Below are 27,481 nucleotides of genomic sequence, written 5' to 3' on the forward strand. Positions count from 1 at the left end.
CTTTCCCCCCTCCACAACAGTTTATGGAATAGCACCACTGCCAGAATTTCATCTGCTGTGCATGTCTGAGTCAAACATCTGTCAATAACATGCCACAAAACTATTGAATGGACATCTTATTTATTTGTTTGTTTGTTTGTTTGCCTTTTCACCAGCTAGATTTGAACCTCGGTGCAGTTCGAATCCTTCTTAGGAATCTCAACAGAAAGAAAGGCCTCTGCAATGGTGCCCAAATGATTGTTCATCAGCTCCATACACTGTTCCTCGATGTCACCGTTACTGGACCTGCAGCTGATGAGCAAGTTTTCATGCCTCACGTTGACCTCGTGCCAAGTGACACTGGCCTTCATTTCACTCTATGACATAGACAGTGTTGATTTGGCTTTTGCAATTACCATAAATAAAGCTCAGGGATAGATGTTTTACTCCTGTTTTCAGTCACAGACAGTTATATGTTGCTTTCTCAAGGGTTTGTAGCCTCTCTAACATCATAGTTCAAATTACTGACACCAAATGCCAAGGATGACATAAAAATGGCTCTACATTTACCCCTAATGTTGTCTTCCAAGAAGTATTTATTTATTTTAAATGTTGTTTTAAATTTTTATTTTATGTTTAATAAGTCACTTTATTTTTAAACATTATGTCAGTTGATACCGTGTAAAGCTGTGCCAGTTGCAAGGGAAACGGCCAAACATATTTTCATCCAATCATTCTCTTTTCAGTAGTCCTATAGATGTCCTGAGATATAAGTCCCTTTGAGTTCAGTAGGGCTTACTGCCAGATAAGGGGGATAGAATTGCAGGCTCAATCGCATACCTGAACCCAGGAACAATAATAGATAAAAACTAGATTCTTGTGGCCATTTGTAAGTGGGAGGAAAACTTCTACATTATCCCACTTCTCCCTCCTTGGGGACTAGATGCATGCAAGCCAAGGAAGGCTGAGTCCAGGAAATGTAATGATGAGTAGCAAACATTGTGACTTGGAGTAAAGGTAACTGATAGGTCTGAAGTTTTAGACTGCTGCCTGGATCTGAAGCACTATTTCATCTGCAGGGGTTGGCATGGGGCTGAACACATTGAGCTTTTCTGTGGAAGACCTTGGAGGGCAGTAGGGCTAATGGGCCAGGAAGACATGGTGCTAGGCATCAGGTTTCCTAGCATGACTTCTTGACTCCAGGTCTCATAGCCCAATCCAAAAAATCACTCTTCTATTCTCAAATGGATGTCCTAGATTGTGTGAAGACTCACCTTTATGATGGGCTTTTACCACTCCTCAGTTACTATCCCGCACAGTTCAGTCAAAAGGGAGAAGGTAAATGCAGAGATGACTTAAGTGCTCCCTGCAATACTTCTAAATAACTATGGAGAGAATGACTGTATGTATGTACTATTAAAAAGAGCAGTGTCCCCAGCTGGACTCTGTCCACATAGTGGGAGGACACTATACATATTGGCAAGGTGGAGGCCCATGTCAGGGGTCAAAGACATGGAGAACACAGAGGCTTTTCTTTGTCATGGAGCTGGTAGAATTTCAAGAGACTTGATCACTGCAAAGCAACCCCACAGCACTGATGAGAGTATAGAATCATAGAATAGTAGGGTTGGAAGGGGCCTACAAGGCCATCGAGTCCAACCCCCTGCTCAAGGCAGGAATCCAAGTCAGAGCATCCCTGACAGATGGCTGTCCAGCCTCGTCTTAAATGCCTCCAGTGTGGGAGAGCCCACCACCTTCCTAGGTAATTGGTTCCATTGTCGTATTGCTCTAACAGTCAGGAAGTTTTTCCTGATGTTCAGCCGGAATCTGGCTTCCTGTCACTTGAGTCCATGATTCCGTGCCCTGCACGCTGGGATGATCGAGAAGAGATCCTGGCCTTCTTCTCTGTGACAACCTTTCAAGTACTTGAAGAGCCCTATCATATCTCCCCTCAGTCTTCTCTTCTCAAGGCTAAACATGCCCAGTTCTTTCAGTCTCTCTTCATAGGGCTTTGTCTCCAGTCCCCTGAACATCTTTGTTGCCCTCCTCTGAACCCTCTCCAGTTTGTCTGCATCCTTCTTAAAGTGTGGTGCCCAGAACTGGACACAGTACTCCAGATGAGGCCTAACCAGTGCTGAGTAGAGGGGAACTAGTACTTCCCGGGATTTGGAAGCGATGCTTCTATGAATGCAGCCCAAAAGAGCATTGGCCTTTTTTGCAGCCACATCACATTGTTGGCTCATATTCAGCTTGTGATCGACAACAATTCCAAGATCCTTCTCGCTTGTAGTGTGGTTGAGCCACATATCCCCCATCTTGTAACTGTGCATTTGGTTTCTTTTTCCTAGGTGCAGAACTTGGCATTTATCCCTATTCAATATCATTCTGTTGTTTTCTGCCCAGCGCTCCAGTCTATCCAGATCACTTTGAATTTTGTTTCTGTCTTCCAAAGTATTAGCTATCCCGCCCAATTTTGTGTCATCTGCAAATTTGATCAGCATTCCTTGCACCTCCTCCTCCAAGTCATTAATCAAAATGTTGAAGAGCACTGGGCCCAGGACTGAGCCCTGCGGTACCCCACTCATTACCTCTCCCCAGTTTGAGAAGGTCCCATTGATAAGCGCTCTTTGAGTCCGATTCTGTAGCCAACTGTGGATCGATCGGATTGTTGTTTCATCTAGCCCACTTTGAGCTAGTTTGCTCATCAGGATATCATGGGGCACTGTGTCGAAAGATTTGCTGAAGTTGAGGTATATGATGTCTACAGCATTCCCACGGTCTACAAGGGAGGTTACTTGATCAAAATATGAGATCAGATTTGTCTGGCAGGACTTGTTTTTGACAAATCCATGTTGGCTTCAAGTAATCAAAGCATTGTTTTCAAGGTGCTTCCAGATGGATTGCTTTGTCATCTGCTCCAGAATTTTCCCAGGGATTGATGACAGACTGACTGGTCTGTAGTTCCCAGGTTCCTCCTTTTTACCCTTTTTGAAGATATGGACAACGTTAGCCCTCCTCCAGTCATCTGGCACTTCCCCCGTCCTCCATGATTTCTCAAAGAGAATAGACAGCGGTTCTGAGAGTTCTTCTGCCAGTTCCTTTATGACTCTAGGATGCAGTTCATCTGGCCCTGGAGATTTGAACTCATTCAAAGTAATGAGGTGTTCCTTGACCATATGCCTGTCAATCTCAAGCTGCAATCCTGCCCCTTCAGCCTGTACTTCGCCTTTGCCAGGGGGGTCATAGACCCTCTTTTGGGAGAAGACTGAGCCAAAGTAGGAATTGAGCAGCTCTGCCTTTTCTTTGTCATCTGTTATCATTTTGCCATCCTTATTTAATAGCTGAACCACCATTTCTTTCCTCTGCCTTTTACTATGCTAAATGAAGTCCCTTTTACTATGTCTCCATGAAGTCCCGAGGTGCTCCTGTGAGGATGGCCTCTGAATGTACGTTGAAGTCCCCCAACACCAATAAGTAAGGAACTACACAAGGAAGCTGAACCAACGGAGAATTAAGTAATACTTTTCCAATACTTAATTTTGATTTCTTTCATACCATTGTATTTACTCAAAGAATTTCAAGGAATGTTCATTAGATTTCCCCCCTCCGCCCAGTAATTTACAGATGTAGTTGCGAGACACCCAGAAAACCCTTCTCAAGACAGTAGATTCATTATTTTGCTGTGGGTTCAACAGCAAAGAGCAAGAACTCCTAGGCACATGAACTGTAGATTTTAATTGAATTCTTCTTAGCGTGCCAATTTCACAGCAAGCCATGCCTGTACAGAAAGTGGATGCTTTTCACTGAGCATGGGCATTTCTCCAGAAGAGCTTTTCATTTTTTCCAGGTTCTTTGTTGTTGTTCAGTCGTTAAGTCGTGACCGACTCTTCGTGACCCCATGGACCATAGCACGCCAGGCCTTCCTGTCCTCCGCTCTTTCCCGGAGTGTGCTCGAATTCATATTTATTGCATCGGTGATGCTTTCTAGCCATCTCATCCTCTGCTGTCCCCGTCTCCTTTTGCCTTCAATCTTTCTCAGCATCAGGGTCTTTTCCAGGGAGTTTTCTCTTCGCATTAGGTGGCCAAAATATTTCAGCTTCAGCTTCAGTATCTGTCCTTCCAATGAGCACTCAGGGTTGATTTCCTTTAGGATGGACTGATTTGACCTCCTTGCAGTCCAGGGGACTCATACCCTAACCCACCCCAAATGCCTGCCTGAACAGCTACGTTTTTAATGCACAACGGAAGCTCATTAAAGAGGGGGCATGACGGAGTTCCCTAGGGAGGAAGTTCCACAGAGTGGGGGCCACTACAGAAAAGGCCCTCTCCCTCGTCCCCACCAGTCTAGCTGTCCTGGCTGATGGGACAGAGAGAAAGCCATCCGAAGCTGATCTTGTTAAGCGGCCTGTCTGGTGGTGCTGGAGGCACTCCTTAAGATAGGCTGGGACGGAACCATATAGGGTTTTAAAGGTCAAAACCAACACCTTGAATTTGGCCCGGAAAACAACGGGTAACCAGTGCAACTCCTTCAGCACTGGAGTGATGTGATCATGCCGGTGGCTGCCTTTAATCAGGCGAGCCGCCACATTCTGTACCAGCTGCAGCTTCCGAACCGTCTTCAAGGGTAACCCCACATAGAGCGCATTACGGTAGTCTAAACGAGAGGAGACCAGGGCATGTACTACCGATGGGAGCAGATGGTCGGGAAGGAAGGGGTGCAGCCGCCGTATCAGATGGAGTTGATACAGCGCTGTCCGGCTCACAGCTGACACCTGAGCCTCCATGGACAGCTGGGAGTCCAAAATGACCCCCAGGCTGCGGACCTGGTCTTTCAAGGGTAGCCATACCCCATTCAGGACCAGGTCAACATCCCCCAGCCTCCTCTTGTCTCCCACCAAAAGTACCTCGGTTTTGTCAGGGTTCAGCTTTAGCCTATTCCTCCCCATCCAGCCACTCACTATCTCCAGACATTTGGACAGGGATTCTACGGCCAACCTTGGTGAAGATTTGAACGAGAGGTAGAGCTGCGTGTCATCCGCATATTGATGACACTGCACCCCAAACCTCCTGATGATAGCCCCCAGCGGCTTCACATAGATGTTAAATAGCATCGGGGAGAGGATGGAACCTTGTGGCATCCCACAAGTGAGTGGCCACAGGTCCGAAACCTCCTCTCCCAGTGCTACCCTCTGGTACCTGCTGGAGAGGAAGGACCAGAACCACGGCAATATGGTGTCTCCAATGCCCAACCCCTCCACGCGGTCCAGGAGGATACCGTGGTCAATGGTATCAAAAGCCGCTGAGAGGTCGAGGAGAACAAGGAAGGAGCATTCGCCCCTATCCAGAGCCCTCCTCATACCAAGGCGACCAAGGCCGTTTCTGTCCCATGCCCAAGCCTGAAGCCCGACTGAAATGGGTCTAGATAATCAGTTTCTTCCAAGTGTGCCTTCAACTGCACCGCCACCACCCACTCAATCACCTTGCCCAAAAATGGCAGATTTGAGACTGGGCGAAAGTTGTTCAGAACTTGAGGATCCAAGGAGGGCTTCTTTAAGAGCGGTCTTATCACTGCCTCCTTGAGGGCTGATGGCATCACTCCCTCCTCAAGGGAGGCGTTCACCACCGCCCTGATCCCCTCACCCAGTCTCTCTCTGCAGCCCATAATGAGCCACGATGGGCAAGGATCAAGTAAGCAGGTGGTCGGCCTTACAGATGAAAGCACCTTGTCCACTTCATCAGGAGGAAGAAGCTGGAACAGATCCCACAAAACCGGTTTGCCACAGGCTGCCTCTTGCTCACTAACTGTATTCACAGCGTGCAGAGTAACACACCTAATCTGATCAAATTTATCTGCAAAGTGCCTTGCCAAGGCCTCACAGGAGGCCTTAGAATGCTCCAGTGGTTCCGGAGCCACAGGACCGACCAGGCTCCGGACCACTTGGAACAGCCTCCTGGGACAGCACTCTGCAGACGCGATGGAGGCAGCATAATATTCCTTTTTTGCTGCCTTCACTGCCACGTGATAGGCTGAAGATACAACTCTAGCCCGTGTCTGATCGTCTTTGGAGCGAGACTTCCGCCACCGGTGCTCTAGCCGTCTCACCTCCTGTTTCAGAGCTCGTAACCGCAGATTGAACCATGGTGCAGTCCGAGCCCTGTTCAGGGGGAGAGGGCGTTTCGGAGCCACCTGATCTAATGCCCCAGTGATTGCTGCATTCCAGCCACCCACCAGGGTCTCGACCGAGTGGCCGTTGGTGTGCCCCAGAGAATCCCCAAGCGCGTTCAGGAATCCATTTGGATCCATAAGACGCCTGGGGCGGACCATTTTAATGGGTCCTCCACCCCTGCGGAGGGGTTGTGGAACCGAGAAGTCCAACGTCACCAGATAGTGATCTGACCATGACAAGGGGGTGGTGGATATACCCCTGACTTCCAGATCACTCCCCGCTTCTCCAGAAACAAACACAAGGTCTAGTGCATGACCGGCTACATGGGTGGGCCCAGTTAGAATATGGTGCAGCTCCCAGGAGGCCATGGTCTCCATGAAGTCCCGAGGTGCTCCTGTGAGGATGGCCTCTGAATGTACGTTGAAGTCCCCCAACACCAATAAGTAAGGAACTACACAAGGAAGCTGAACCAACGGAGAATTAAGTAATACTTTTCCAATACTTAATTTTGATTTCTTTCATACCATTGTATTTACTCAAAGAATTTCAAGGAATGTTCATTAGATTTCCCCCCTCCGCCCAGTAATTTACAGATGTAGTTGCGAGACACCCAGAAAACCCTTCTCAAGACAGTAGATTCATTATTTTGCTGTGGGTTCAACAGCAAAGAGCAAGAACTCCTAGGCACATGAACTGTAGATTTTAATTGAATTCTTCTTAGCGTGCCAATTTCACAGCAAGCCATGCCTGTACAGAAAGTGGATGCTTTTCACTGAGCATGGGCATTTCTCCAGAAGAGCTTTTCATTTTTTCCAGGTTCTTTGTTGTTGTTCAGTCGTTAAGTCGTGACCGACTCTTCGTGACCCCATGGACCATAGCACGCCAGGCCTTCCTGTCCTCCGCTCTTTCCCGGAGTGTGCTCGAATTCATATTTATTGCATCGGTGATGCTTTCTAGCCATCTCATCCTCTGCTGTCCCCGTCTCCTTTTGCCTTCAATCTTTCTCAGCATCAGGGTCTTTTCCAGGGAGTTTTCTCTTCGCATTAGGTGGCCAAAATATTGGAGCTTCAGCTTCAGTATCTGTCCTTCCATTGAACAGTCAGGGTTGATTTTCTTTAGGATGGACTGATTTGACCTCCTTGCAGTCCAGAGGACTCGTAAGAGTCTTCTCCAGCACCACAGTTCGAAAGCATCAATTCTTCGGTGCTCAGCCTTCCTTACAGTCCAGCTCTCACAGCCATACGTTGCTACTGGGAAAACCATAGCTTTGATTAAACAGACCTTTGTCGGCAAGGTGATGTCTCTGCTTCTTACTATGCTGTCTAGGTTTGCCACAGCTTTCCTCCCAAGGAGCAAGCGTCTTTTAATTTCATGACTACAGTCACCATCTGCGGTGATCTTGGAGCCCAAGAAAATAAAGTATCTTAACCTGTTCTTGAGAGATTGTTGGCTGTTGGGCAGTATAGAAAGGTAATCAATCAACAAACAACATTCAGAAATCTTTTTATGTGTCACCGCCTTATGTGGAATCCAACAGAAATTATTTCTATAGGCTGGTGCTCCTCGTGGTGCCTGTAACATTTGGAAGGCATTTTCCATATGTTTCAACCTAATGGTGTGGTGATTATCCCTGCCGTAGCCACACAGGCCATTGGCACCAATATGGACAGTTCCCAGTCCACACAACAATGCTTAACCATGGCACTGCAACTTCCAAATCTTACAGACACTGCAAGGAGTGCCACCAGATAGAAATCATTGCTAGGAGCCTTCACAACTAGACCATAGATGTAGTTGCTAGATACAGATTTTAAAGTAATGTCTGTTTTGGCCCTGAGCAAACCAAGACTAGGTTAAAAAGGAGGAGGAGGAGGAGGAGAAATGTTCTGCTTCTAAGCATTCAGTGTGCTTTATCTATTCATTCTTTCTGTACTTCATTTCTGTCTCTTTTATCATCCTTATGGGCTGTGCATCACACACACACGCACACACACACACACACAGCTCTAAACGAGCCTTCTGCAGCTCTGCTGACATTTTATGGTGATTCTTGCTGCTGAGTACTGGATTCCTTCTTACAATCTTCCTCCTTGCCTGGTGAAACAGAATCATCTTTGGACTTGTCTGCAGAAGAAAAAAAGAAACACAGAGAAATATGGCTCCCCTTACTAGAACTAGATAACCAAGGACAAGTTTGAATCTGGAAAAGGGATTTTCACAACTCTAGGAGAAAATGCATATTTAAACTCCGTATTGTTCCAGTTTTAGTACATGTGCTGCCAAAGTGATAAGAGTCAAGCACAAGAGTCAAAGAAAAAATCTCTCTTTATTCTACGCAGTTGGATCTGGTTGCAATCTCACAGGTGTCTTATTCCTGTTGGTATCAATTATACAAGATGTAATTTGGTCTGGAGAGCTACTTTATAACTGTTACTATGCCCCCCTTGCCGCCGCCGCCAGGAAATCATTCACAGCATTATGTGTTCAATGTTTGCCTTCCCCTTTTTTGGAGAGGAAATTTGATAAAACTCCAGTCAAGTGGAGGCTGCTGGCTCTGATTTCGGTGGGCCTATGAATCCATTGTGGGTGTCAGTCAAAACCAGCCAGAACTCTAAAGGATCTATCCAAGGTGCTGAACCTATTCTGGGGCTAGCACCTAGGATAGCTCCTTTAGCATTCTGGCTGGTTCTGTCTGAAACCCAGAATGGATTCACAGCCCCACCAGAATCAGAGCTGTCAGCCTCCACTGCTCCAGTCCATCAAAGACTTTGTATTTGTGGGCCTGGGTGGCAGGAGCACCCTTGCTGCCTTCTGAAATCCTCAAATAGCCAGAATCAACTCGCAGACGATAGGCCTCTTTTCCAAGGCTTTATTTCCATTCAACCTAATGACGCTTACAGATGCTAATTGCCTGAGCCTAATGAGGGAAACTTAAGAGAGAGCTGCCTATCCAGGGTTTCTAGCCTTAGAGAATCAGCTGGTCTCCATTTGGTCTCCATGGGTAAAGGCGGGAAGCCTCTGAACTTAAGGGCTAGGAAGCGAAATTCCACCCTTTTGCCATGGGGCATCGAGACGCAGCTGTTGACGTCACGCCAAGCGGGCTGAGCGCCTCCTCTCGGCACCCTCCATCTCCTGCTTGTCCCTGCACCAGCGCCTAGTGTCCCGAAGTTCCAGTTGTCCCTCCCCCTGCCTGCCAGGGTCCCTGCCACTCTCAGGAATGTGAGCAGGGAGGGTCTCTCCCTCCGGCGGCGCCTCTGAACAGTGCGTAGGTTCCTCTCCCACAGTTTCAATCTCTTCCTCAGAATCAGAACTGCTTTGGGGCTCTATGGCCTCTGATCCAACCCTGGCATCATCCCTGCTCCCATGAGGCCCCCCTTGTGCCCCCCATAGCCCCAGGCTTGTGGGGGTATCATTGATGGAAGCGCTGCAGCAGCAAAGGGGCATGCACATGCTCAGTGGGTTCCCAGGAACATTCGTGAGGCCCATAGCCCTTCCAGTCCACCAAATATTGTAGGCACCCATGGGAAAGGCATGAGTCCAGGATCTCAGCGACTTCAAAGACCTTCTCCCCCTTCACCAGCACTGGAGGCAGGGGGGGAGCAGACTGAGCAATGGGGGTCATCAGAGACCAAGGGGGAAAGTAAGGAGCTATGAAAAACAGGATGTACTTTCATGGAGGGGAGAAGAGCTAGGCGAAAAGCGACAGGGTTAATTTGGGCCATAATCTGGAAAGGACCCATGCAACAGGCCACAAGCTTCTTCATGGGAGAGTGATAGGGGAGGTATCAGGTGGACAACCAAACCCAGTCCCCCAGCTGCAGAGGCGGGCTGGACTGGCGATGCCGGTCCGCAGTTTGTTTGTACACCACTTTTGCTTGTTCGATGGAGTCCTGTAAAAGGTGGTGCACCAAGTGCTGCTCCTCTAAAAACTCATGGGCTGCAGGCACCGAGGATGGACCAAGCAAGGAAGGGAAAGCCTTGGGATGGTACCCCCCCCAAAAGGGTGTTTGGTGGGTAGATGCATGGCAGGCTTTGTTATAAGCAAATTCTGCCAGAGGCAGCAGAGAAAACCAGACATCTTGTTGGTAGTTTACATAACAGCGTAAGATTGCTCTAGAGTCGCATTGGTGCGTTCGGTCTGACCATCCGCCTGGGGGTGGTGAGCAGAGGAAAAGTGTAGCGACACATTAAGTAGCCCAAGTAGCTCCTTCCAGAAATGGGCGGTGAACGGGGGTCCCTATCCGAATTTAATCCGTCTGGCCATCCATGGAGACGGAAAACATGTGACAAAAAGAGGTCTGCCATCTCCTTGGCCATGGGCAGCCCACAGCATGGGGTGAAGTGAGCCATCTTAGAAAATAAATCCACCACCACCAGAATGGTAGTCTTACCTTGTGAGCGAGGCAAGTCGGTGATGAAGTCGAGGGAGAGCAGCTTCCAAGGGCCCGAGGGGGTAGGCAGTGAGTGAAGTAAGCCCGAGGGTTTGCCCGAGGGGGCTTTTGCCCACTGACAGGATATGCAGGAAGCGACATAGGTCTTGACATCCCAACACACTTGGGGCCACCAAAAATCCCATGTCACTCCATGTAGGGTCTTGGCGAAGCCAAAATTCCCAGCACTGGGGGAATCGTGGCACTGATGGAAGACTTTTTTGCGGAAGGGTTTAAAAGGCACATACACCTGGCCTGAATGGTAAAGCAACCCGCCTTGCAGGGAGAAGGTGGTAGACTGGGGGGGGCAGAGGCTAGCCCCAATTCCTCCACCTTCTCGTGGCAGAAAGAATCCGAGCTTGTTCAGTGCGAAGGAGCTCCTCCCAAGAGCAAGGCACCACTGCCGCGGCCAGACTTTCAGGGGGGAGAATGAGGGCGGGGGAGGGACTTTCCTCCTCCTCTGGCTGGAGGTCCGGCTTACAAGAGAAGGTGTCTGCTTGCTGGTTGTTGGCAGCCTTCACGTGGCGGATCTTCAGGTTGAATCGGGAAAAAAACAAAGACCGCCTAATCTGCCGCTGATTTAAGGAGAGGGCTGTCTGGAGATGTTCCAGGTTGCGATGGTCAGTCCTGACTTCGATGGGGTGCTGCGCCCCCTCCAGCAGATGATGCCACGTCTCCAAGGCGGACTTAATCGCTAACAGTTCCTTCTCCCAGATGGTATAGTTCCACTCGGACATGCTTAACTTCCTGGAGTGGTAGGCGCAGGGATGCAACTCTCTGCCCGCCTGACCTGGCAGGAAAAGAACCACCCCCACTGCATAATCAGACGCATCAGTTTGCACTACAAAAGGCCTCCTCGGGTCAGGGTGCAACAGGATTGGCTCAGAACTAAAAAGCCTCTTAAGTTCCTCGAAAGACTGATTGGCAGAGGCAGTCCAACAAAAAGGGGATTTCTTTCCCTTAAGGAGATCTGTGAGAGGAGACATCAGTCGAGCATAGCCGGGCAGGAACTTCCTGTAGAAACTGGGAAAACCCAGAAAACGCTGTAAGTCCTTCTTTGTGGATGGAGCCTGCCAGGAAAGGATGGCCTGGACCTTCTCAGGATCCATCTTGATGCTGTCTGCTGAAATAATGTAACCAAGAAAGTCCAAGGAGATCAAGTCTAAGGATGGACAGAAGTCCCTTACCTGGTCCCGCAGCTGTTTTCGGTGGGGGGGGAGGCGCTCCGTTTCTCCCCAAAAAATTCTTGGCAGGGGGGAGGTGCCCCGCCCCTCCCAGCTGAAATTCAGGCCGGGGGGAGGCACCCCATTCCTCCCCGCTGAAATTATGGCCGGGGGGGGAGCGCCCCGTCTCCCTGGCCACGAAATAAAAAAGTAAATTGTAAAAAAATAAAAAACCACGTGATAGGCTACGTAATGATTTACGTAGCCTATCACGGCTAGATTTTCAAAGTCAGCTGTGATAGGCTACGTAAATCTTTACATAGCCTATCACGGCTGACTTTGGGGGGAAAAAAAGCGCGTACGCAAATGGTGGCGCCCATGGGCGCTGCCATTTGCATTCCTTATTTGGGCACGGGTAGTCTACGTAAAGATTTATGTACACTACGGCGAAAATAAGAGCAACGCTATTTGCATACGCACTTTTTTTTTTTCAAAGTCAGCCATGATAGGCCACGTAAAGATTTACGTAGCCTATCACGGCTGACTTTGAAAATCTAGCCGTGATAGGCTACGTAAATCGTTACGTAGCCTATCACGTGTTTTTTGGGGTTTTTTTACTTTACTTTACTGGGAAATGGCGGCGGTGACAGCCGGTCGGAAGACCGGCCACTGCCCCCGCCGCCGCCGCAACGCCACCGCAACGCCGCCGGGACCCGCCGCCGAGAGGGACATTCGCACAAGGTAAGTCCCATCCCGGGGGGGGGGGGTGTTGGAGAATTTCCCCACCAGTTTCGGAGGGCCGAATGCATTGGCATTCAGCCTCCCGGAGATTCGTGGAGAAATTCTCCGACATCCCTAATTCAAGTCAAAGGCACATTTCTCCAGCTTGACAAAATGACGGTGTTCGCGGAGGCACTGTAAAACGGCCGTGACATGATGTTGATGGTCTTGGGGGTCAGCAGAGTATAAAAGCAAATCATTGAGATAAACAATGAGAAAAGTGTCCAAATAGTCCCAGAAGATGGCATTCATAAAGCGTGAAAATGTGGCAGGGGGCGCAGGCGAGTCCAAAATGCATCATTAAGTATTCGTACGCGCTGTACCGGGTTCCGAAATAGGTCTTCCACTCATCCCCCTCACAGATGTGAATCAGATTGTAGGTGGCACGCAGGTCCAATTTGGTGAAAATCTTGGCTCGCCCCAGGCACTCAAGCATCTCAGGGATCAGGGGAAGGGGGTATTTGTCAGGGATAGTGACCGAGTTGAGCACTCGGTGGTCATGAATGGGCCTGAGCTCCCCCGTCTTCTTGCAAACAAACATAGTTGGAGCACAGGCAGGGGAGGTGGAGGGATGTATGAACCCACAGTGGAGGTTTGTGTCCAAAAACTCCCGCACAGCTCGAAGTTCTGGCTCTGACATCGAATACAGCCGGCCCGCCAGGATGGTGGCACCCAGGATCAGGTTAATGGCTCAGTCAAAAGAGCAGGAGGGGGGAGCTGGTCGGCCTCCTTTTTGTCGAAAACATCCCGGAAAGCCACATACTTCTCTGGGAGGATCACTGGAGCAGAAGAACTGCTCAGGGAAGATGAGGAGGGAGCGGAAAGGGTTAAGGCCTGAACCGGGGCCAACGCCCCATTTGGGAGGCAATGCTGCAGGCAGTAGGGAAAGGAGAATTTCACTTGATGAAGTTCCCAAGAAATCTGAGGATTGTGCTGGGAGAGCCAGGATACACCCCAGCATGATTGGGTATTAGGGCACCTTGGCCATGTGCAATTGAATCTGCCCAACGTGGCCCTGAGAACACAGAGTGACCAGAGATGTAATCCGAGTAACCGCTTCCAAAGAGAGGGGACGCCCGTCGATGGTCTCCACCTTCAACAGGGTGGGGAGGGGCAAAGCATGAATGCTGTGCTGCTGAGTAAACTCTTCATCCATGAAACTGGTAGTCGCCCCAGAGTCCACCAGCACCAGAACTTCCTCCCCCCCACACTGGGAGGACTGGAGGTGTACAGGAAGGAGCAGATGGGAGAGCAGAGGGGTTGAGGAAGGCACCTCCCAGGTAAGGAGCAGGCCTCCGCACTGGAGACCCCCAACAGGCTTGGGGGGGTGGCCTAGTCAGGCTTGGGGGCGAGAAGGAGGAGGAGGAGGAGGAGGAGGGGGCAGGGCCGTCCGTCTGGAGTGACAGGATCTGGCAAAGTGCCCCAACTTTCTGCACCTAAAGCAACGACGCTCAGCATGCTGCATTCCAACTCCTCTGGTGACAGCGTAGCTCAGGTTGCTCCCAGTTGCATTGGGGTCTCCTCCGCCCCCGCCGCAGGGGCAGGGGGAGTGGAGGGGACAGCGGCCGTGAGGGAATGGCCGGAGGGAAATCCCAGCCACTGGAGCTCCGCCTGGTCTGCCAGCACCCCTCCAGGCAACTGTCAATCTGCAGACAGGATTGGATGAGCAACTCCAGAGTAGCCGGGCGGGGCGCATGCACCACCTCATCCAATATCTCATCGTTCAAACTGTCAAAAAATTGGGCCACCAGACCAGCATCATTCCACTGTAAATCGTTCATCAGCAAGTGAAAAGTGGTCGCATAGCTGGAAAATGAATCCTTGCCTTGCTTGAGGCGGCGAATATCCTGAGAAGCTGTCTCCGTGCGAAGGGGATCACCAAAAAATCCTGCCACAGCTATCATGAAACCTGGATAGTCCCCTAGCAGGGAGTCATCAGCGAGAAGAAGAGACGAAGCCCAATTAGCTGCCATGCTGGAAAGCAGGTTAATGATAAACCCCACACGAACCTGGTCTGTCAGGAAATCCTCAGGCTGGAGGCGCATGTACAGCTCCAACTAGGCATGGAAAATGCGAAACAGCCTCTTCTTATCTGAAAACTTGTCTGGCAAGGCCACCGGGCACATGCGTTGGGGGGGAATGGGGGGCGGAACGGGCTGAGCAGCAGTCTGCAAGGCTTGAATGGCAGTCATCAATTGGGTGACTTGCTCACAAAGCGCCTGGTTCTCCTGCGTCAGAGTAGTCAAAATCTGCTCCATAGCGCTGTCCCAGAATCAGTCGGAGGAAAAGAAAAGGAATGGAGACCAAGCTGTCAGGAGTGCCCTTGCTGCCTTCTGAAATCCTCAAGTAGCCAGAATCAACTCGCAGACGATAGGCCTCTTTTCCAAGGCTTTATTTCCATTCAACCTAATGACGCTTACAGATGCTAATTGCCTGAGCCTAATGAGGGAAACTTAAGAGAGAGCTGCCTATCCGGGGTTTCTAGACTTAGGGAATCAGTTGGTCTCCATTTGGAGGGTAAAGGCGGGAAGCCTCTGAACTTAAGGGCTAGGAGGCGAAAGTCCACCCCTTTCCTGTGGGGCATCGGGGCTCAGCTGTCAACGTCACGCCAAGTTGGCTGAGCACCTCCTCTCGGCACCTTCCATCTCCCGCTTGTCCCAACGCCTAGCGTCCCGAAGCTCCAGTTGTCCCTCCCCCTGCCTGCCAGGGTCGCTGCCACTCTCAGGAATGTGAGCAGGGAGGGGCTCTCCCTCCGGCGGCGCCTTTGAAGAGCAAGCGGGTTCCTCTCCCACAGTTTCTATCTCTTGCTCAGAATCAGAACTGCTTTGGGGCTCTATGGGCTCCGATCCAACCCTGACACTGGGGAAGTTGAGGATGTTTCCCACTATTTACTAAGGTGTTCCCTCTATGACCATCCTGGGCATAAATTTCTTGCTGTTATTCTCTGGTTCCTGTCAAACAGGCCCCTTTTAAATCAGTATGTGCTCTTCTTTCTCACGTTGATGTTTTTACCACTGTCCAGGTAGCAAAACCTGCCTTGGCTGCAAGAAAAATACACGCCAAATCCCAAATGGCTTAGGGGGGATGTTTCTGTTGGATAAGGGCATGCTTGTATATATAAATATGGCTGTCCTGTTTTCTTTTTAAAGTTGCTGCTACTACATACTTAAACTAAATTAGTATTTAATGCATTTATAGACCACCTTTCTGTCAAGGCATGCAAGGCATTTTAGGGTTTTAAAATACTAAAACAAACAAATGGTACCAAAAAAAATAGAAGAGAGTTCTGTCAGGCCGATTCAAGATATCTTCGCTAGCTGATCGCATGAACTCTCTGGCCTGGCTTCTTATCTTCCGCCTTCTGTCAGGGCACAGAGATCTTAGGCAGCCCCTGTGGTGAAATGGGGAACTCTTGTTTTTATTAAAGTTCAGCAGATAATATTCATTGTTGGGATGAGCTGTGCTGGCGGGAGAACCTGATGGTGATTCAACCTGTTTACTGCATTGGGACTGGTGAGTGGGGGTCCAAGGGTAGTTATGACAGTTGGAAGCTGGGGGCTGAGGGGAGAAAAGAAGTGACGTGTCTTTGTCTGGGCTGGTTTATTATTTTACTTGGCTTTGAAAGAAGGTGAGCTGTTACTGTTGCTTAATAAGAAAATAAAGACATTGGTATTTATCCAGGGGAGGTCAATACCCACGTGAACTGTGGCTGGCAGTTTATACAGCAGCAACATTGGTGCCCTCATATCCCTGAGGGTACAAAGTAAGAGGGAAAGAAAAGCCTCAAGTGGTGGCAACAGGCTGCTCATACCAGCCTTAGACCTCTCACTTCCATAGGGCGAGGCACCGTTGCCCCACAGCGGGGAGGAGACAGGCTGCTGCAACACTTTCCTCTCAGCCTAGTTGATGGTTCCTTCAGGAGCAGATGGTGCAAACGTCCTGAGGTGGGATTTCTCACCTCAACATGCCGTATGTATATATCAGTTTTCTACCAGTTTAACTGCCATGGCTTCCCACCAAAGAATTCCAGAAATTTCATCTTAACCAGGCTGCTGTGAATGCTCTGTTCAAGCCTTCCTGCTCTCAATATACATGCAGTAGTGTAGTGGCAAGTTCAGAAGTGCAGGGTCCCTTTGTGACAGTCACAGCCACGTTCCTTCTAAGACTGTACAACCTTGTAAGATACACAGCCTTCAACTGGGATCCATAAACAGTGCAGCTAAAAGTAAGGCAATGGCATTTCAATTGGATGTCTGAGAAAAAATGCAGGGGTGTTTATCTTTTTCACTCACTCACTCTCAAACACAAACTTTTGGGGTTTTCAAAATATGATACTCAATGGAAGCTTCACCCTCTCAACTCAGCCCTCATGGACAGATCCCTTCTTATTTAAACAGCCCCCTTGCACACTCCCTTAGCACCCCAGCATTACCCACTAGCCTTCCCTAGGCTCCTTCATTATATCTCTCCCATCCCGCAACAGAAACATCCACACACCCAGCTGGATTGAAACACGCACACACACCTTCTTTCTCCCCTCTCCACAACTATTTTTTTTTTTCTGTTTCCCTCCCCTCCACCAGGGTTTGTTTGTTTGCCCAGGCACATGCCAACCTTGTGCCAAAAAGTGTAGCTGACAGAGCAGGTTGCATTTGGCCATTCTGCTTACTGCAGAAATTAGTGTTCAAGAATTAACAGTGCAATCCAAAGGGTGTTCATTTCGAATTCAATTTACAGAGATCTTGGGAAGGCAGCTAAGGCTGCATTCCTAGGCACACTTACCTGGGAGAAAGCCCACCTGGCAACTGAACATAGTGGGAATGACTTCTGAGTAAACATGCATAGGATTGTGTGATAAATCCTAAAAACTGGCACAAACCAGCCACCTGCCCTGCCCCATCAGTAAATAATGGCAGCAGCGCTACCACCACCCCTCCTGCTGCTGTCGTGGCCAGCAGCAGCAGCCCTGAACGGGTGGCCAGTGCTGCAGAAGCTGAGCGCAGCGCCGGGCACCCAGGCACAGAGCAGGGACAGGAGGAGAAGCCAAGAGCTGAGGAGGAGAATGGCTGGGAGGAGACCGCAGAGCTCCCTCAGGCTTCCTCTCTCACTCGCTCCCTTGCTCTGGCCGGCTCCGCATAGTATATGAGAGGCAGCCAAGAGGCAGCCGCCTGCACTCCCTCTGTGCCCTCCTCCTTCCCTAGACCCTAGCAGACTGCGACCCGGCTCGGGGCTGGCTTCAAAAACAGTGCCAGCGCAAAGCCCCAGCGCAACCTGCCATGACTACACTGCTGTATACTTGTACAGCCGCCCCCCTCCCAGTTCCTTAGGGAGAGAGAATTACTGTCAAACTGATTTAAAGCGTATGTTCTTTGCTATGTACAAAGCCAGACAGCCATAACAAAAGCAGTGGTGGAGCTGAAGTCTAAGGGCATCTGTAGCCCAGCGCCCCCCAAATGACCCTCCGGAGAGCAGCAGGTGGGGGGGTAGTGGCAAACAGGCCCTGGGTCAGCACCTGGGCTGGCACAGGGCCCACCAGGGCTGACTCTTCTCACTGCAGCAACCTTCTTCTTTTTAAACATTTTAGAGTTATGAAGCAGCTGACTGGGCATGTACATGGTTACACATACTATTATTATTGTTGTTTCTTCTGTTGTTGTTATTATTTAATATTATTATTTTGTTTTAAAGGTATTGTATCCATTTCTGTGACAGGATCAGGACAGCAGAAGTAAACTCTGTTTTATTCCTCTAGTGGTAGTAGTGCTATGATTTAAGTGAGTTTACAGTACAGAAGTGCACACTTTCTGAGTATTGTTATTTCTTTATCAAGGCTGGCAGACAGGTTTTTTTCTTTTGTTTTGGTTGCTCTAACATATGTGGAATGTGTGAAGCATAGAACTGTGGGGAGGGGAGGCGAGTTGTGTGTGCTTCACTGCTGAAATAATACACAGGTCCTATTCCCCCCTCCTCCCAGTCATTAATTCTTGCATCTAAAATATCTACCTGCACCACTGAGCACAAGAGTAAGAAAAGGATGCAGTCGAATTAGGATTGCCCCGTATTTTATGCCTGCATTGTTAATTTCAACGTATCACATACTATAAAGAATATAATCTTTCAAACAGCCTTATACATCCACAGAACATGACGTTTTCATGTATTGGCTTACCTTTACTATTTTGTAGTAATAAGATATACCACAGAATATTTCAGATCCAGGAGATAAGAGGTACCAGTCCAAACATCAGCTTCCCAAGTGCAGCCCATTCCCAGCAAACCCAGAAGCACAATAGGGAAGTACCTAATAGTAAAGGTATCTGTTGTCACACAGATGGAGCTACCCTCCTTGGTTTGCTCAACAGTTGTGTTTCCTGCATATTGGTCCTGCTAGTCCATTTCAACTAGGAGTGATCAAACATGGTCACGGGCATGAGGTGTCCAACACAGCATCATGTTTGTGTGCTGGTCTCCCACAAAAGCACAATTATCGCTGAAAAAACTATATTGTCATCATGCTATTATGTCATACAAAATGGCCATCTCTCTCTCTCTCTCTCTCTCTCTCTCTCTCTCCATGTTTGTATAGCCTGGTACTTAATAGTGAACATAGGAACCTAATCTGTGAGTTCTAGAGAACAGTTGGCTACTCCAGGTTCCAAGGATATGTCAAATCCTCCTATTTGGGAAGTGGGTTGGAGCCATAGAAAACACCACACACCATGAAGAACATTGTGTGCAGTGTGAATTTGGCCAGAGGAAGAAAAACCAAAGAAGGCATCTGGAGAACATCTCTGAGGGCTCTCTGGCTGACAGAAACAGTTTTAAGGACCTTGGTGGTACTGGAGTGATTTTTCCATTGGGACTAGCACCAGTTACATACAGCTTTGCTTGCTGCCTGCTTAACCTGTACAATTGTAAATAAACAGGCCCACTGCTCAGAAAACATAGGGAAGCAATATATAAAGTCATTCAGATCTAGGAGATGGCAGTTCCAATAGAAAGCAAAATCACTAGAAACATCTTCCCCATGAGATATCAGCGACACACTCCCATCCAAACACACACTTCCAGAGCAAGTGCTGAACTCACATGGATTTGCAGCCTTCAAAGGAAGCGTTTCCCAGAAACCACAAAGTCGGGCAGGAGAGATCTTCATAACCTGGGCTGGCTCAGTGCTAAGAAGAAAGAAGTTCTGCTGTGTGGCATTATAGAGCGGCCACTGTACCTCATCGGCCACCGACCCCGTGGGATTCCTGCGGAGACAGTAAAATATATTTATAATCCAGTCAGGAGGATGGCTGTGCATGAGATGTGAATGAAAGTGGGTTCATTGTTCCTTTGTTAAATGTGTATTTTACCATATTGCATGATCAGGGCCTCAAGTAAGTTGACAGTATTAAAGTACTGTTGTCATCATCACCTTTACACCTGAATTACTAACACTGCTACACCTGAAGAGTATACAGCTGTAACTGTAGTGTTATGCAGTTGTACACCAATATTTTTTATTAGTTACTTCTATGACACATTTCAGGATACAAAGCTTACAAGGCGACTTATCATAATGTAACAACAGCAATGCAACATAAAAATAATAAAATCATAATAAAAATATTAACACATTTTAAAAGTACCCCCAGGATCTTTCCCACAGGGCAGTTGGTGGAAGATGACCCTGGAGGCAAGCACAGTACAGCTGGAACAGGAGCTGGCGGCTGTTATTATTCTCATTCCTCTCTTGCTCTCTCTCCTGGAATCCGTCCCACAGGGCAACCGATAGTAGATAGCCCTACAAGGGGGTGGGGAGTACAGCTGCAGCAGGCCCCCAGGCCTCTTTGCCTGCATCTCTCTCTCCTGGAATTACACAGTGTTACACAGGTGCAAAACAGGTTGCACCTGTTCGTTTTCCCATTAAATTCATTTACAATCCACCATTCTGCCCAAAGAGGTGCATCAGATGGCTTACAGTGCAGTCGTATGCATGTTTACTCAGATGTAAGCCCCACGGTGTACACCTGGGAGCAGGTTCCATTCCATGTTAAGTGTGGTTAGGATTGCAATCCTAAGACACTTACTAGGGACTAAGGCCCATTCATGTGTATAGGATTGGGCTGCTTCGTTACTGGCACCTGGATCTGTACCTTTTACGGCAGCTTGATGGGCAAACACTAGGTGATGACAATAATTGCTGCTATGGTAAGGAAAGGTTCACCTGCTGTTTCTTGACTAACAAGCTTATTTTAAAGGCACCGGAGCAGGCCAACTCATTTCTGTGATATCCTAGTGGTCTGGATCCAGAGGTGCCCTTGTGAGAGAAGAAGACCTGTTTTGTGTGCTGTAGGGATTTTTCTGACAATATAAGATCCTTGTGCAAAAAAAGAGAACCAAAATCCAGAGGTGTGTTTCCATTTGTGCCATGAATTCCACAATCTCTGCCACAAGGCCTTGTACAAGATGCATTCTAGGGCAAAGTCTTGCCCGAGGCCCCAACATGTGTTCTAGCATGAGTCATTCCACAATTGCTTGCACAAAGTCACCCAGCGCCTACCACTAGCCTGCACACATCACCTTACAAAGCACCATCACTGCCGGAATTTCTTCTGCTTGTGCATCTCTGGTTCCAAACCTGTATCAGTAACATGCTGCACAATGTCGCTGGTATTATAACTGAACTGAAGGAAGCTACATTTTGTCTTTTAAAAAAATAATTACACATTCATCCATGATCACTTCTGCAAATTGCTGAAGATTGTTTCCTGTGATCAGGGGCATGCCCATGAAGTCCCGACCCCAAATCCCAGGGCCCCGGATCTACTTGCCAGAGCCCTGAGTGTCTATTGGTGCCAACAGAACTTTTTTGCTAAGCTTCGTTGCCATGCAGGAGGCAATTTTCAGGGGAGAATACAGCTTGGTGGGAAAGGTTAATTCTCCTCTCTCCACATGCTGCAACGCCCCTTGCAGAATCTACCCCTGTGTGGCTTTTAGGAAGATTTGTGTCCTATGGGCCTGGGCCCTGAATCTTTTAAGTGCCTAGCAATACCCAGGGAAGGAAATGATGTGTATTTTGTTGTGTTTATGAAATGGATGGACCGTCATTCTCTATAAAGTGGAGAGTCATAAGAGGAAAAGATTATGCCTTACCCACTTCTGGAGAACTCTGCCCAGTACCGCATCATCCTATGGCTCAGTGCAGCCTCGGCCTCCGTGTATGTTTGGTTGACGCCCACTGCTGACTCAAGGGTCCCAAACACATATGGTACCTCAGCACCATGGGGTGCCCCCATCCACTCTGGCCAAACGGAGCCAGAGGTGTGATGTCTGAAGGAGTAGAGATACACAGGACTCCCTAAGTCTCTGGACTTTGCAGCAAATTCAGCTGCTGGACACACACTAAAGTAATCTCCAGAGGACAGTGACATGGTCAAACGGTACCAAGCTGGGCCACGGCCTTCTTCGTTGTACTTCAGGGCCACAGCCTGAACAGTTTCTTCAGTTGCCTTTCGCATTGTCATGCTTACCCCTTTCAGGAGTTGTTCCCAAGTGATTAGGCTATCATTGGTGCCACGAAAAAGTTGTAGTGGAAAGATAGACCCTTCATCAGAGGTGACACCAATGAGAATTGGTTTAACCTGAATACGACTGGCCTCCAAAAGATTTTGTGGATCATCAGGTAGAAGATCCTTATCTGTTGTTGGTACGAAGGGAAAATCCAGAAAGAACTTGCTTTTTTGAAACATGGATGCTTCATGCTCAGCAAATTCCATGGCATCTTTTTCCTGTAGGCAGCTCACCACAGCATTATCATTGTTTTCTAAACAGCCCAGCAACTGGCTGAAAGCAAGAGCTTTCTGCTTGGCCTCCTCAGGACTCATCCAAGCCCAGACAGCTTGGGCAGTTCCACTCTGAAGTACAGCTTGGGCAAACAGGGACTGGCTACTTGGTGAGAGGAGATGGAAACCCACAGAGGCTGCACCAGCACTGTGGCCAATAATGGTCACCCGAGAAGGATCTCCACCAAAAGCAGCTGCATTGTCCTTAACCCACTTCAGTGCCAGCTGTTGGTCCAAGAGGCCCATGTTTCCTGGGGCAGCTGGTGGTAAGAAAAGGAAGCCTAGAGCCCCAAGGCGATAATTTATGGAGACCACAATGACATTCTCATGAAGAGCTAAATGTGCCCCGTTGTACATGTCCAGGGAAGCTGTGCCTGTGACAAATCCCCCTCCATGTATCCAGACAAGGAAAGGATTTGGTGAAGAAGGCCATGGATGGGGCATCCAGACATTGAGAAAGAGGCAATCTTCTGAGAGTGGTTGATTTGGAGCCCACATGGCTGAATCAGGGCTGTCCAAAAACATGAACTGGGGGCAGGCATTTCCAAAGCTGGTGGCCTCCAAGACTTGATTCCATGGCTGATGTGGAAGAGGCTTCTGGAAACGCAATTTACCCAGTGGGGGCTCAGCATAAGGGATGCCCAGGTAGGCAGTCACAGAGCCACAGCCAGCTGTGAGATGCTTGCCCTTGATAGGGCCGCTGCTGGTGACCACCACTGCATCATCTTTAGAGGCTGAACTGGAGATCAATGGAAAGAGGAGGAAGAAGCACAAGAGCGAAGAGACCAGGAGACCAGGCATTGCAGCAGCTGGAAAGAGAAAGTCCTAGAGAAGGTTATATCAAGTACAAGTTGGGCTATTTCTTTTTTAAGGAAGTCCTACTCCAATCTAACCCCTGACTGGTTGTGACAGCAGAATAGCTGTTTCTGCTCAGAATATCAGCTCTAGTTGGCGGACACCCTTTTTACATTAAGCCCTACCCTGTGCTGATTCTCTAAATCCCATAAGGAGAACTCATCTCATTGACCTCAGTTCCCTTCAGCAAACTCACTCAGCACCCTGTTTTCTGGCATCTAGCATCACCTTGGAATTCCCTTTGTGGAGGGATCCTTTCAAATCAGGTCCTCTGTTATGGATATTCCATTGATAAGGCCATGGGATGTCTCCCCTCAGAATTAAAAATAATATCCCATCCCCATGTCCCCAATTTCATTTATTTTATACAGCCTTGATACTGCACCCAACCCATTTTTATAACATATACCCATTTCCCACCCTGATAAGATATGAACAAAATGCCAGGAAGAACGGTGGGGTGGGAACCCTTGTAAGCCAAATAAGAATGGTTAGGATATAAATATAGTGAATGATTTTAAAACTGAAAAATTATGCAACCCCCCCCCCACAAACATTCATTTGTTGTTGTTTATTCGGTCAGCTGCTTCCGACTCTTCGTGACTTCATGGACCAGCCCACGCCAGAGCTTCCTGTCGGCCGTCACCACCCCCAGCTCCCCCAAGGTCGAGCCCGTCACCTCCAGAATATCATCCATCCATCTTGCCCTTGGTCGGCCCCTCTTCCTTTGGCCTTCCACTTTCCCTAGCATCAGCATCTTCTCCAGGGTGTCCTGTCTTCTCATTATGTGGCCAAAGTACTTCAGTTTTGCCTTTAATATCATTCCCTCAAGTGAGCAGTCTGGCTTTATTTCCTGGAGTATGGACTGGTTTGATCTCCTTGCAGCCCAAGGCACTCTCAGAATTTTCCTCCAGCACCACAGTTCAAAAGCATCTATCTTCCTTCGCTCAGCCTTCCTTATGGTCCAGCTCTCGCAGCCATAGGTTACTATGGGGAATACCATTGCTTGAACTATGCAGACCTTTGTTGTCAGTGTGATGTCTCTGCTCTTCAGCTTAAGCAAATATAACCATAGAGCAGGGATGGTGGGGGCACATGTTCAGAGATGCCGCTGGGATGGACCACCCAGCAAAAAACTGGGCCTCTGCACCCCCAGAGTCCCCAAATGCATTTCCCCCACTGGCACTCATCTCTTGCTTCCTCGCTGATCAGCGCTCTTCTTGTGCTCTCCCTCCACTCAGCTGATGCTCTATTTTCTCTCTCCTGGCATTATTTTTGTTCTCTCTCTTCCTGACACTCAATTTCCCACCAGCCAGCCCCTTCTATTTCTTTTCATTTTTTTCCATTTTTAAAACTTTTAGAACAGGTTTGGCTTGCTATGGAGGAAGCTGCAGTCTTTCCCAACATTTTTGTTACTCTAGATATCCTCTACTCCATAGCCTGCCCAACCTGTTCTAAACGTTTTAAATAGATAAAAAGAAGTGAAAGAAAGGGTGCTGCCTGGTTGGAGAGACCAAGACATACAACATGTATTTGCCTCATAATGGGGAGCCGAGAGAGCACCAGGGCTGGGGGAGAAACAGGCCAGATAGAAAAGGAAACTGCAGCGAGGGGGCGGGGGGGGGGCAGAAGAGATAAAGACTAGCAGGGGAGGAGAGAAAGAGCCTTTCTACATGAGGCATTTATTGTGCGCTCATCATTCTCACAGTAGTTTATGGCTCTATTACATCATGTTGCCATTCTCCAGGGCCCGTCCTGTGCGTTGTAACCATTTTAGCAGTGTTTTCCCAATGAGGAGTCTGGTATATCCTTAATGGCTGCATGAAACACTCATGTATTTCCACAATTTCACTACACCACAGTGCCACCTAGTGTTTGTGTAATGGAAGACATAGAAAGGGAGAGCGAGAAACCCTGGAAAAAATATGCGTAAAGGAACCGACCTTAATCCCACAAAGAATCTGGAAGCAGAAGCCTTGGTAAAGTGGTGGGTTAAAAACTTCATGTACAAAAGCCCAAAGAGCAGAAAGCAACATGGAAGCAGACCATGGAGAGAACTAAACTGGGGGGAACACCAAGGAGCAGAGCGGGGGGGTGTCCCCAGAGGGCATCTTGCCCAGGGACCTCTAAACCTTGGCAACAACACTGCACATGCCTTTTCTTTTCAAATCCTAGATTTTGTCTGTGGCATCTGCATTTGAAGGATCTCAAGGCACAAGTCTGCAGGAAATCTTTACCTGAGACCTCTGAAAATTACTATTGCTAGACATGTTTGATAGACAGCAGACTCTGTATTCAAGGCTGGATACTACTGAAGAAGATGGTCTGGCTTGGGATTTGGCAGCACCTGATCTGCCTATTTGTCAGCTGTCACAAATTTATGAGTGCTGTGCCAAAAATTTCTCCCACTTTTTTTTCAACCAATTTCATTCAATTTGATAGAAAATAAATTGCTTTCAAAAAGAAATTCAAAGGAAATTTCAGAGAAATTCTCATGGGCTGGGTTTGAGGTTCTTGTGCTTGCCTTACTGATGAGGTGGCTGAGGGTTGTGCATGAGTGTCCTGTCTGACATTGTACAGTAATCTCTGTGACAGCCTGTAGCCTCCTTAACTTCCCACACTTCAGTTAAAGCATCATGAGGAAGACATCATGAGGCAATTTGCCCCATGGGGGGGGGGTTCAGTTCAGGAAGTGCAGGTGGCCTAGGAGGCTGCAGAGCAATGGAAAGATCATAGAATCATAGAATAGTAGGGTTGGAAGGGGCCTACAGGGCCATCGAGTCTAACCCCGTGCTCAATGCAGGAATCCAAGTCAGAGCATCCCTGACAGATGGCTGTCCAGCCTCATCTTGAATGCCTCCAGCGTGGGAGAGCCCACTAGATGAGCAATAGAAAGTGAAAACACACACAGTACCTTCAGCCACCTCACAGTGATTAGGTAAGCTCAAAAGTACCACCAAAAGAAATTCAAAACTCTGCCTCAGAAAAGTGGAAGCCTTTTCAGGAAGGAAAAAAGAAAGAACCTGTGCTACAACCCCTGCCAATAGTGAATCCTATCTGTGAGAAACTGTTGGGAGAATTTCTCCTCCTCTAGGAGAAATTTGGTGAAATTGTCCCCCCAATTTCTCTGCCCACAAGTAGGCTGGAGAATCTTGAGAGGCCATCTGCGCACAGCTCTAGAATTTATTCGCTTGAGGCCTGCAAAATCACCTATCCCTCCCTTTTTCGAATTTTAAAAAAGAAACCCCCTGGCACTGGTGCACACGGCGTAGCCAACAGCTGGCCTCCCAGCATTGTCTTCATTTCCCCAAAATGCATCTCGACACCTGTGTGGGCCCAGAGGTACTTTCAGGAAAGAGCAGCTGCAGCTGGAACTTGGCGTTGAAGCACATCCCAAACTCAAAGAAAGAAAAAGAAAAACGCTCCCAATGGTTGGAAAACATGGGGATGGCGGGAGTTATCAGGGGGCAGTGTTCAAGAAGGAGTTGAGGTGGGTAGCAAAGCAACTGTCACCCACCTCAACTCAAAAAGAGTTTCTAATGTGAATTCTTGACTACAGCTCTCCTCTCCCATTCTGAAAAATCCCTCTTCTGTCCACAAAGGCAAGTAGATTTTCTAGGCTGCATGGAGACTCACCTTCTTGATGGGCGTTTGCCACTCCTCAGTTAATATCCCTCACAGCTCCATCTGAAGAGGGAAGGTAAATGTAGGGGTGACTGATGTGCTCCCTACAACATTTACAAATAACCAGGAAGAGAATGACTGCATGGACTGGGAAGAGCAATGGCCCCACCTGGACTCTGTCCACATAGTGGGAGGAGGCTATGCATACTGACAAGGCGAAATTCCATGTCAGGGGTCAAGGAGATGGAGAAAGGCAGGCTTTTCTTTCACATGGCACTGCTAGGACTTGCAGCAACAGGGAAGCCATAATCACTGGATTGCATGCCCACAGCCTTGGAAAGTATAGCATCCTGATAACAGTGGCCTGAATTTCAAGGCAACTAAAAGCAAACAAGAGTGGGGAGTAGTGACTATGTGGATCTGTCTTGTACAGTGCCCGACCATTGTTCCATCCAGCCCAATAGTGTCTGCAATAGTGCAGGGGCCCAGTCCAGGGCCACTTGGACTGGGCCCCTGCAGCCATCAGGCCACCACCACTCCTGCCACTTGTGGGTCCCTACCCAGCATTCCCACCACCCCACAGATCCTCCAGCAGCTGCCAGTCATTCAACCACCTCCTCTCTCCAAATCTTCTCATCCAGCAGTATTGAGGC

At 48.6% G+C, this 27,481-nt stretch overlaps 1 protein-coding gene across 2 annotated transcripts; it reads right to left on the reverse strand.

Moving 5' to 3' along the window:
* Window positions 1-6,665: 6,665 nt before the first annotated feature.
* On the reverse strand, window positions 6,666-27,005 carry LOC146355267 (cholinesterase-like). 2 transcript variants are annotated; one of them, XM_084840821.1, is made up of 4 exons: window positions 26,841-27,005; window positions 21,661-23,158; window positions 19,609-19,772; window positions 6,666-8,270 (listed from the first exon to the last, which is right to left on the reverse strand). In XM_084840821.1, the coding sequence occupies exons 2-4, from the start codon at window positions 23,148-23,150 to the stop codon at window positions 8,185-8,187; spliced, it is 1,740 nt and encodes a 579-aa protein (XP_084696947.1). In that variant the 5' UTR covers window positions 23,151-23,158; window positions 26,841-27,005; the 3' UTR covers window positions 6,666-8,184. The 2 variants fall into 2 exon arrangements, with proteins under 2 accessions (XP_084696947.1, XP_084696948.1); XM_084840822.1 differs by lacking the exon at window positions 6,666-8,270 and adding an exon at window positions 14,903-15,910 and having other exon boundaries at window positions 26,841-26,964.
* Between the last annotated feature and the right edge of the window lie 476 nt (window positions 27,006-27,481).

Source organism: Heloderma suspectum, chromosome 2, assembly GCF_057233095.1.
Source record: "Heloderma suspectum isolate Gila_16-S chromosome 2, 16-S_ref, whole genome shotgun sequence".
NCBI lineage: Eukaryota > Metazoa > Chordata > Lepidosauria > Squamata > Helodermatidae > Heloderma > Heloderma suspectum.

Bases quoted from the DNA above. Each gene is read 5' to 3' on its own strand.
- LOC146355267 (XM_084840821.1), bottom strand. From the start codon at position 23,150: ATGCCTGGTCTCCTGGTCTCTTCGCTCTTGTGCTTCTTCCTCCTCTTT. The intron at 19,773-21,660 runs GTAAGGCATAAT...CTGTCTCCGCAG, and splicing joins GCAGAGTTCTCCAGAAGTGG to GAATCCCACGGGGTCGGTGG. The intron at 8,271-19,608 runs GTGAGTTCAGCA...TTTCTTCTGCAG, and splicing joins TTTGAAGGCTGCAAATCCAT to ACAAGTCCAAAGATGATTCT.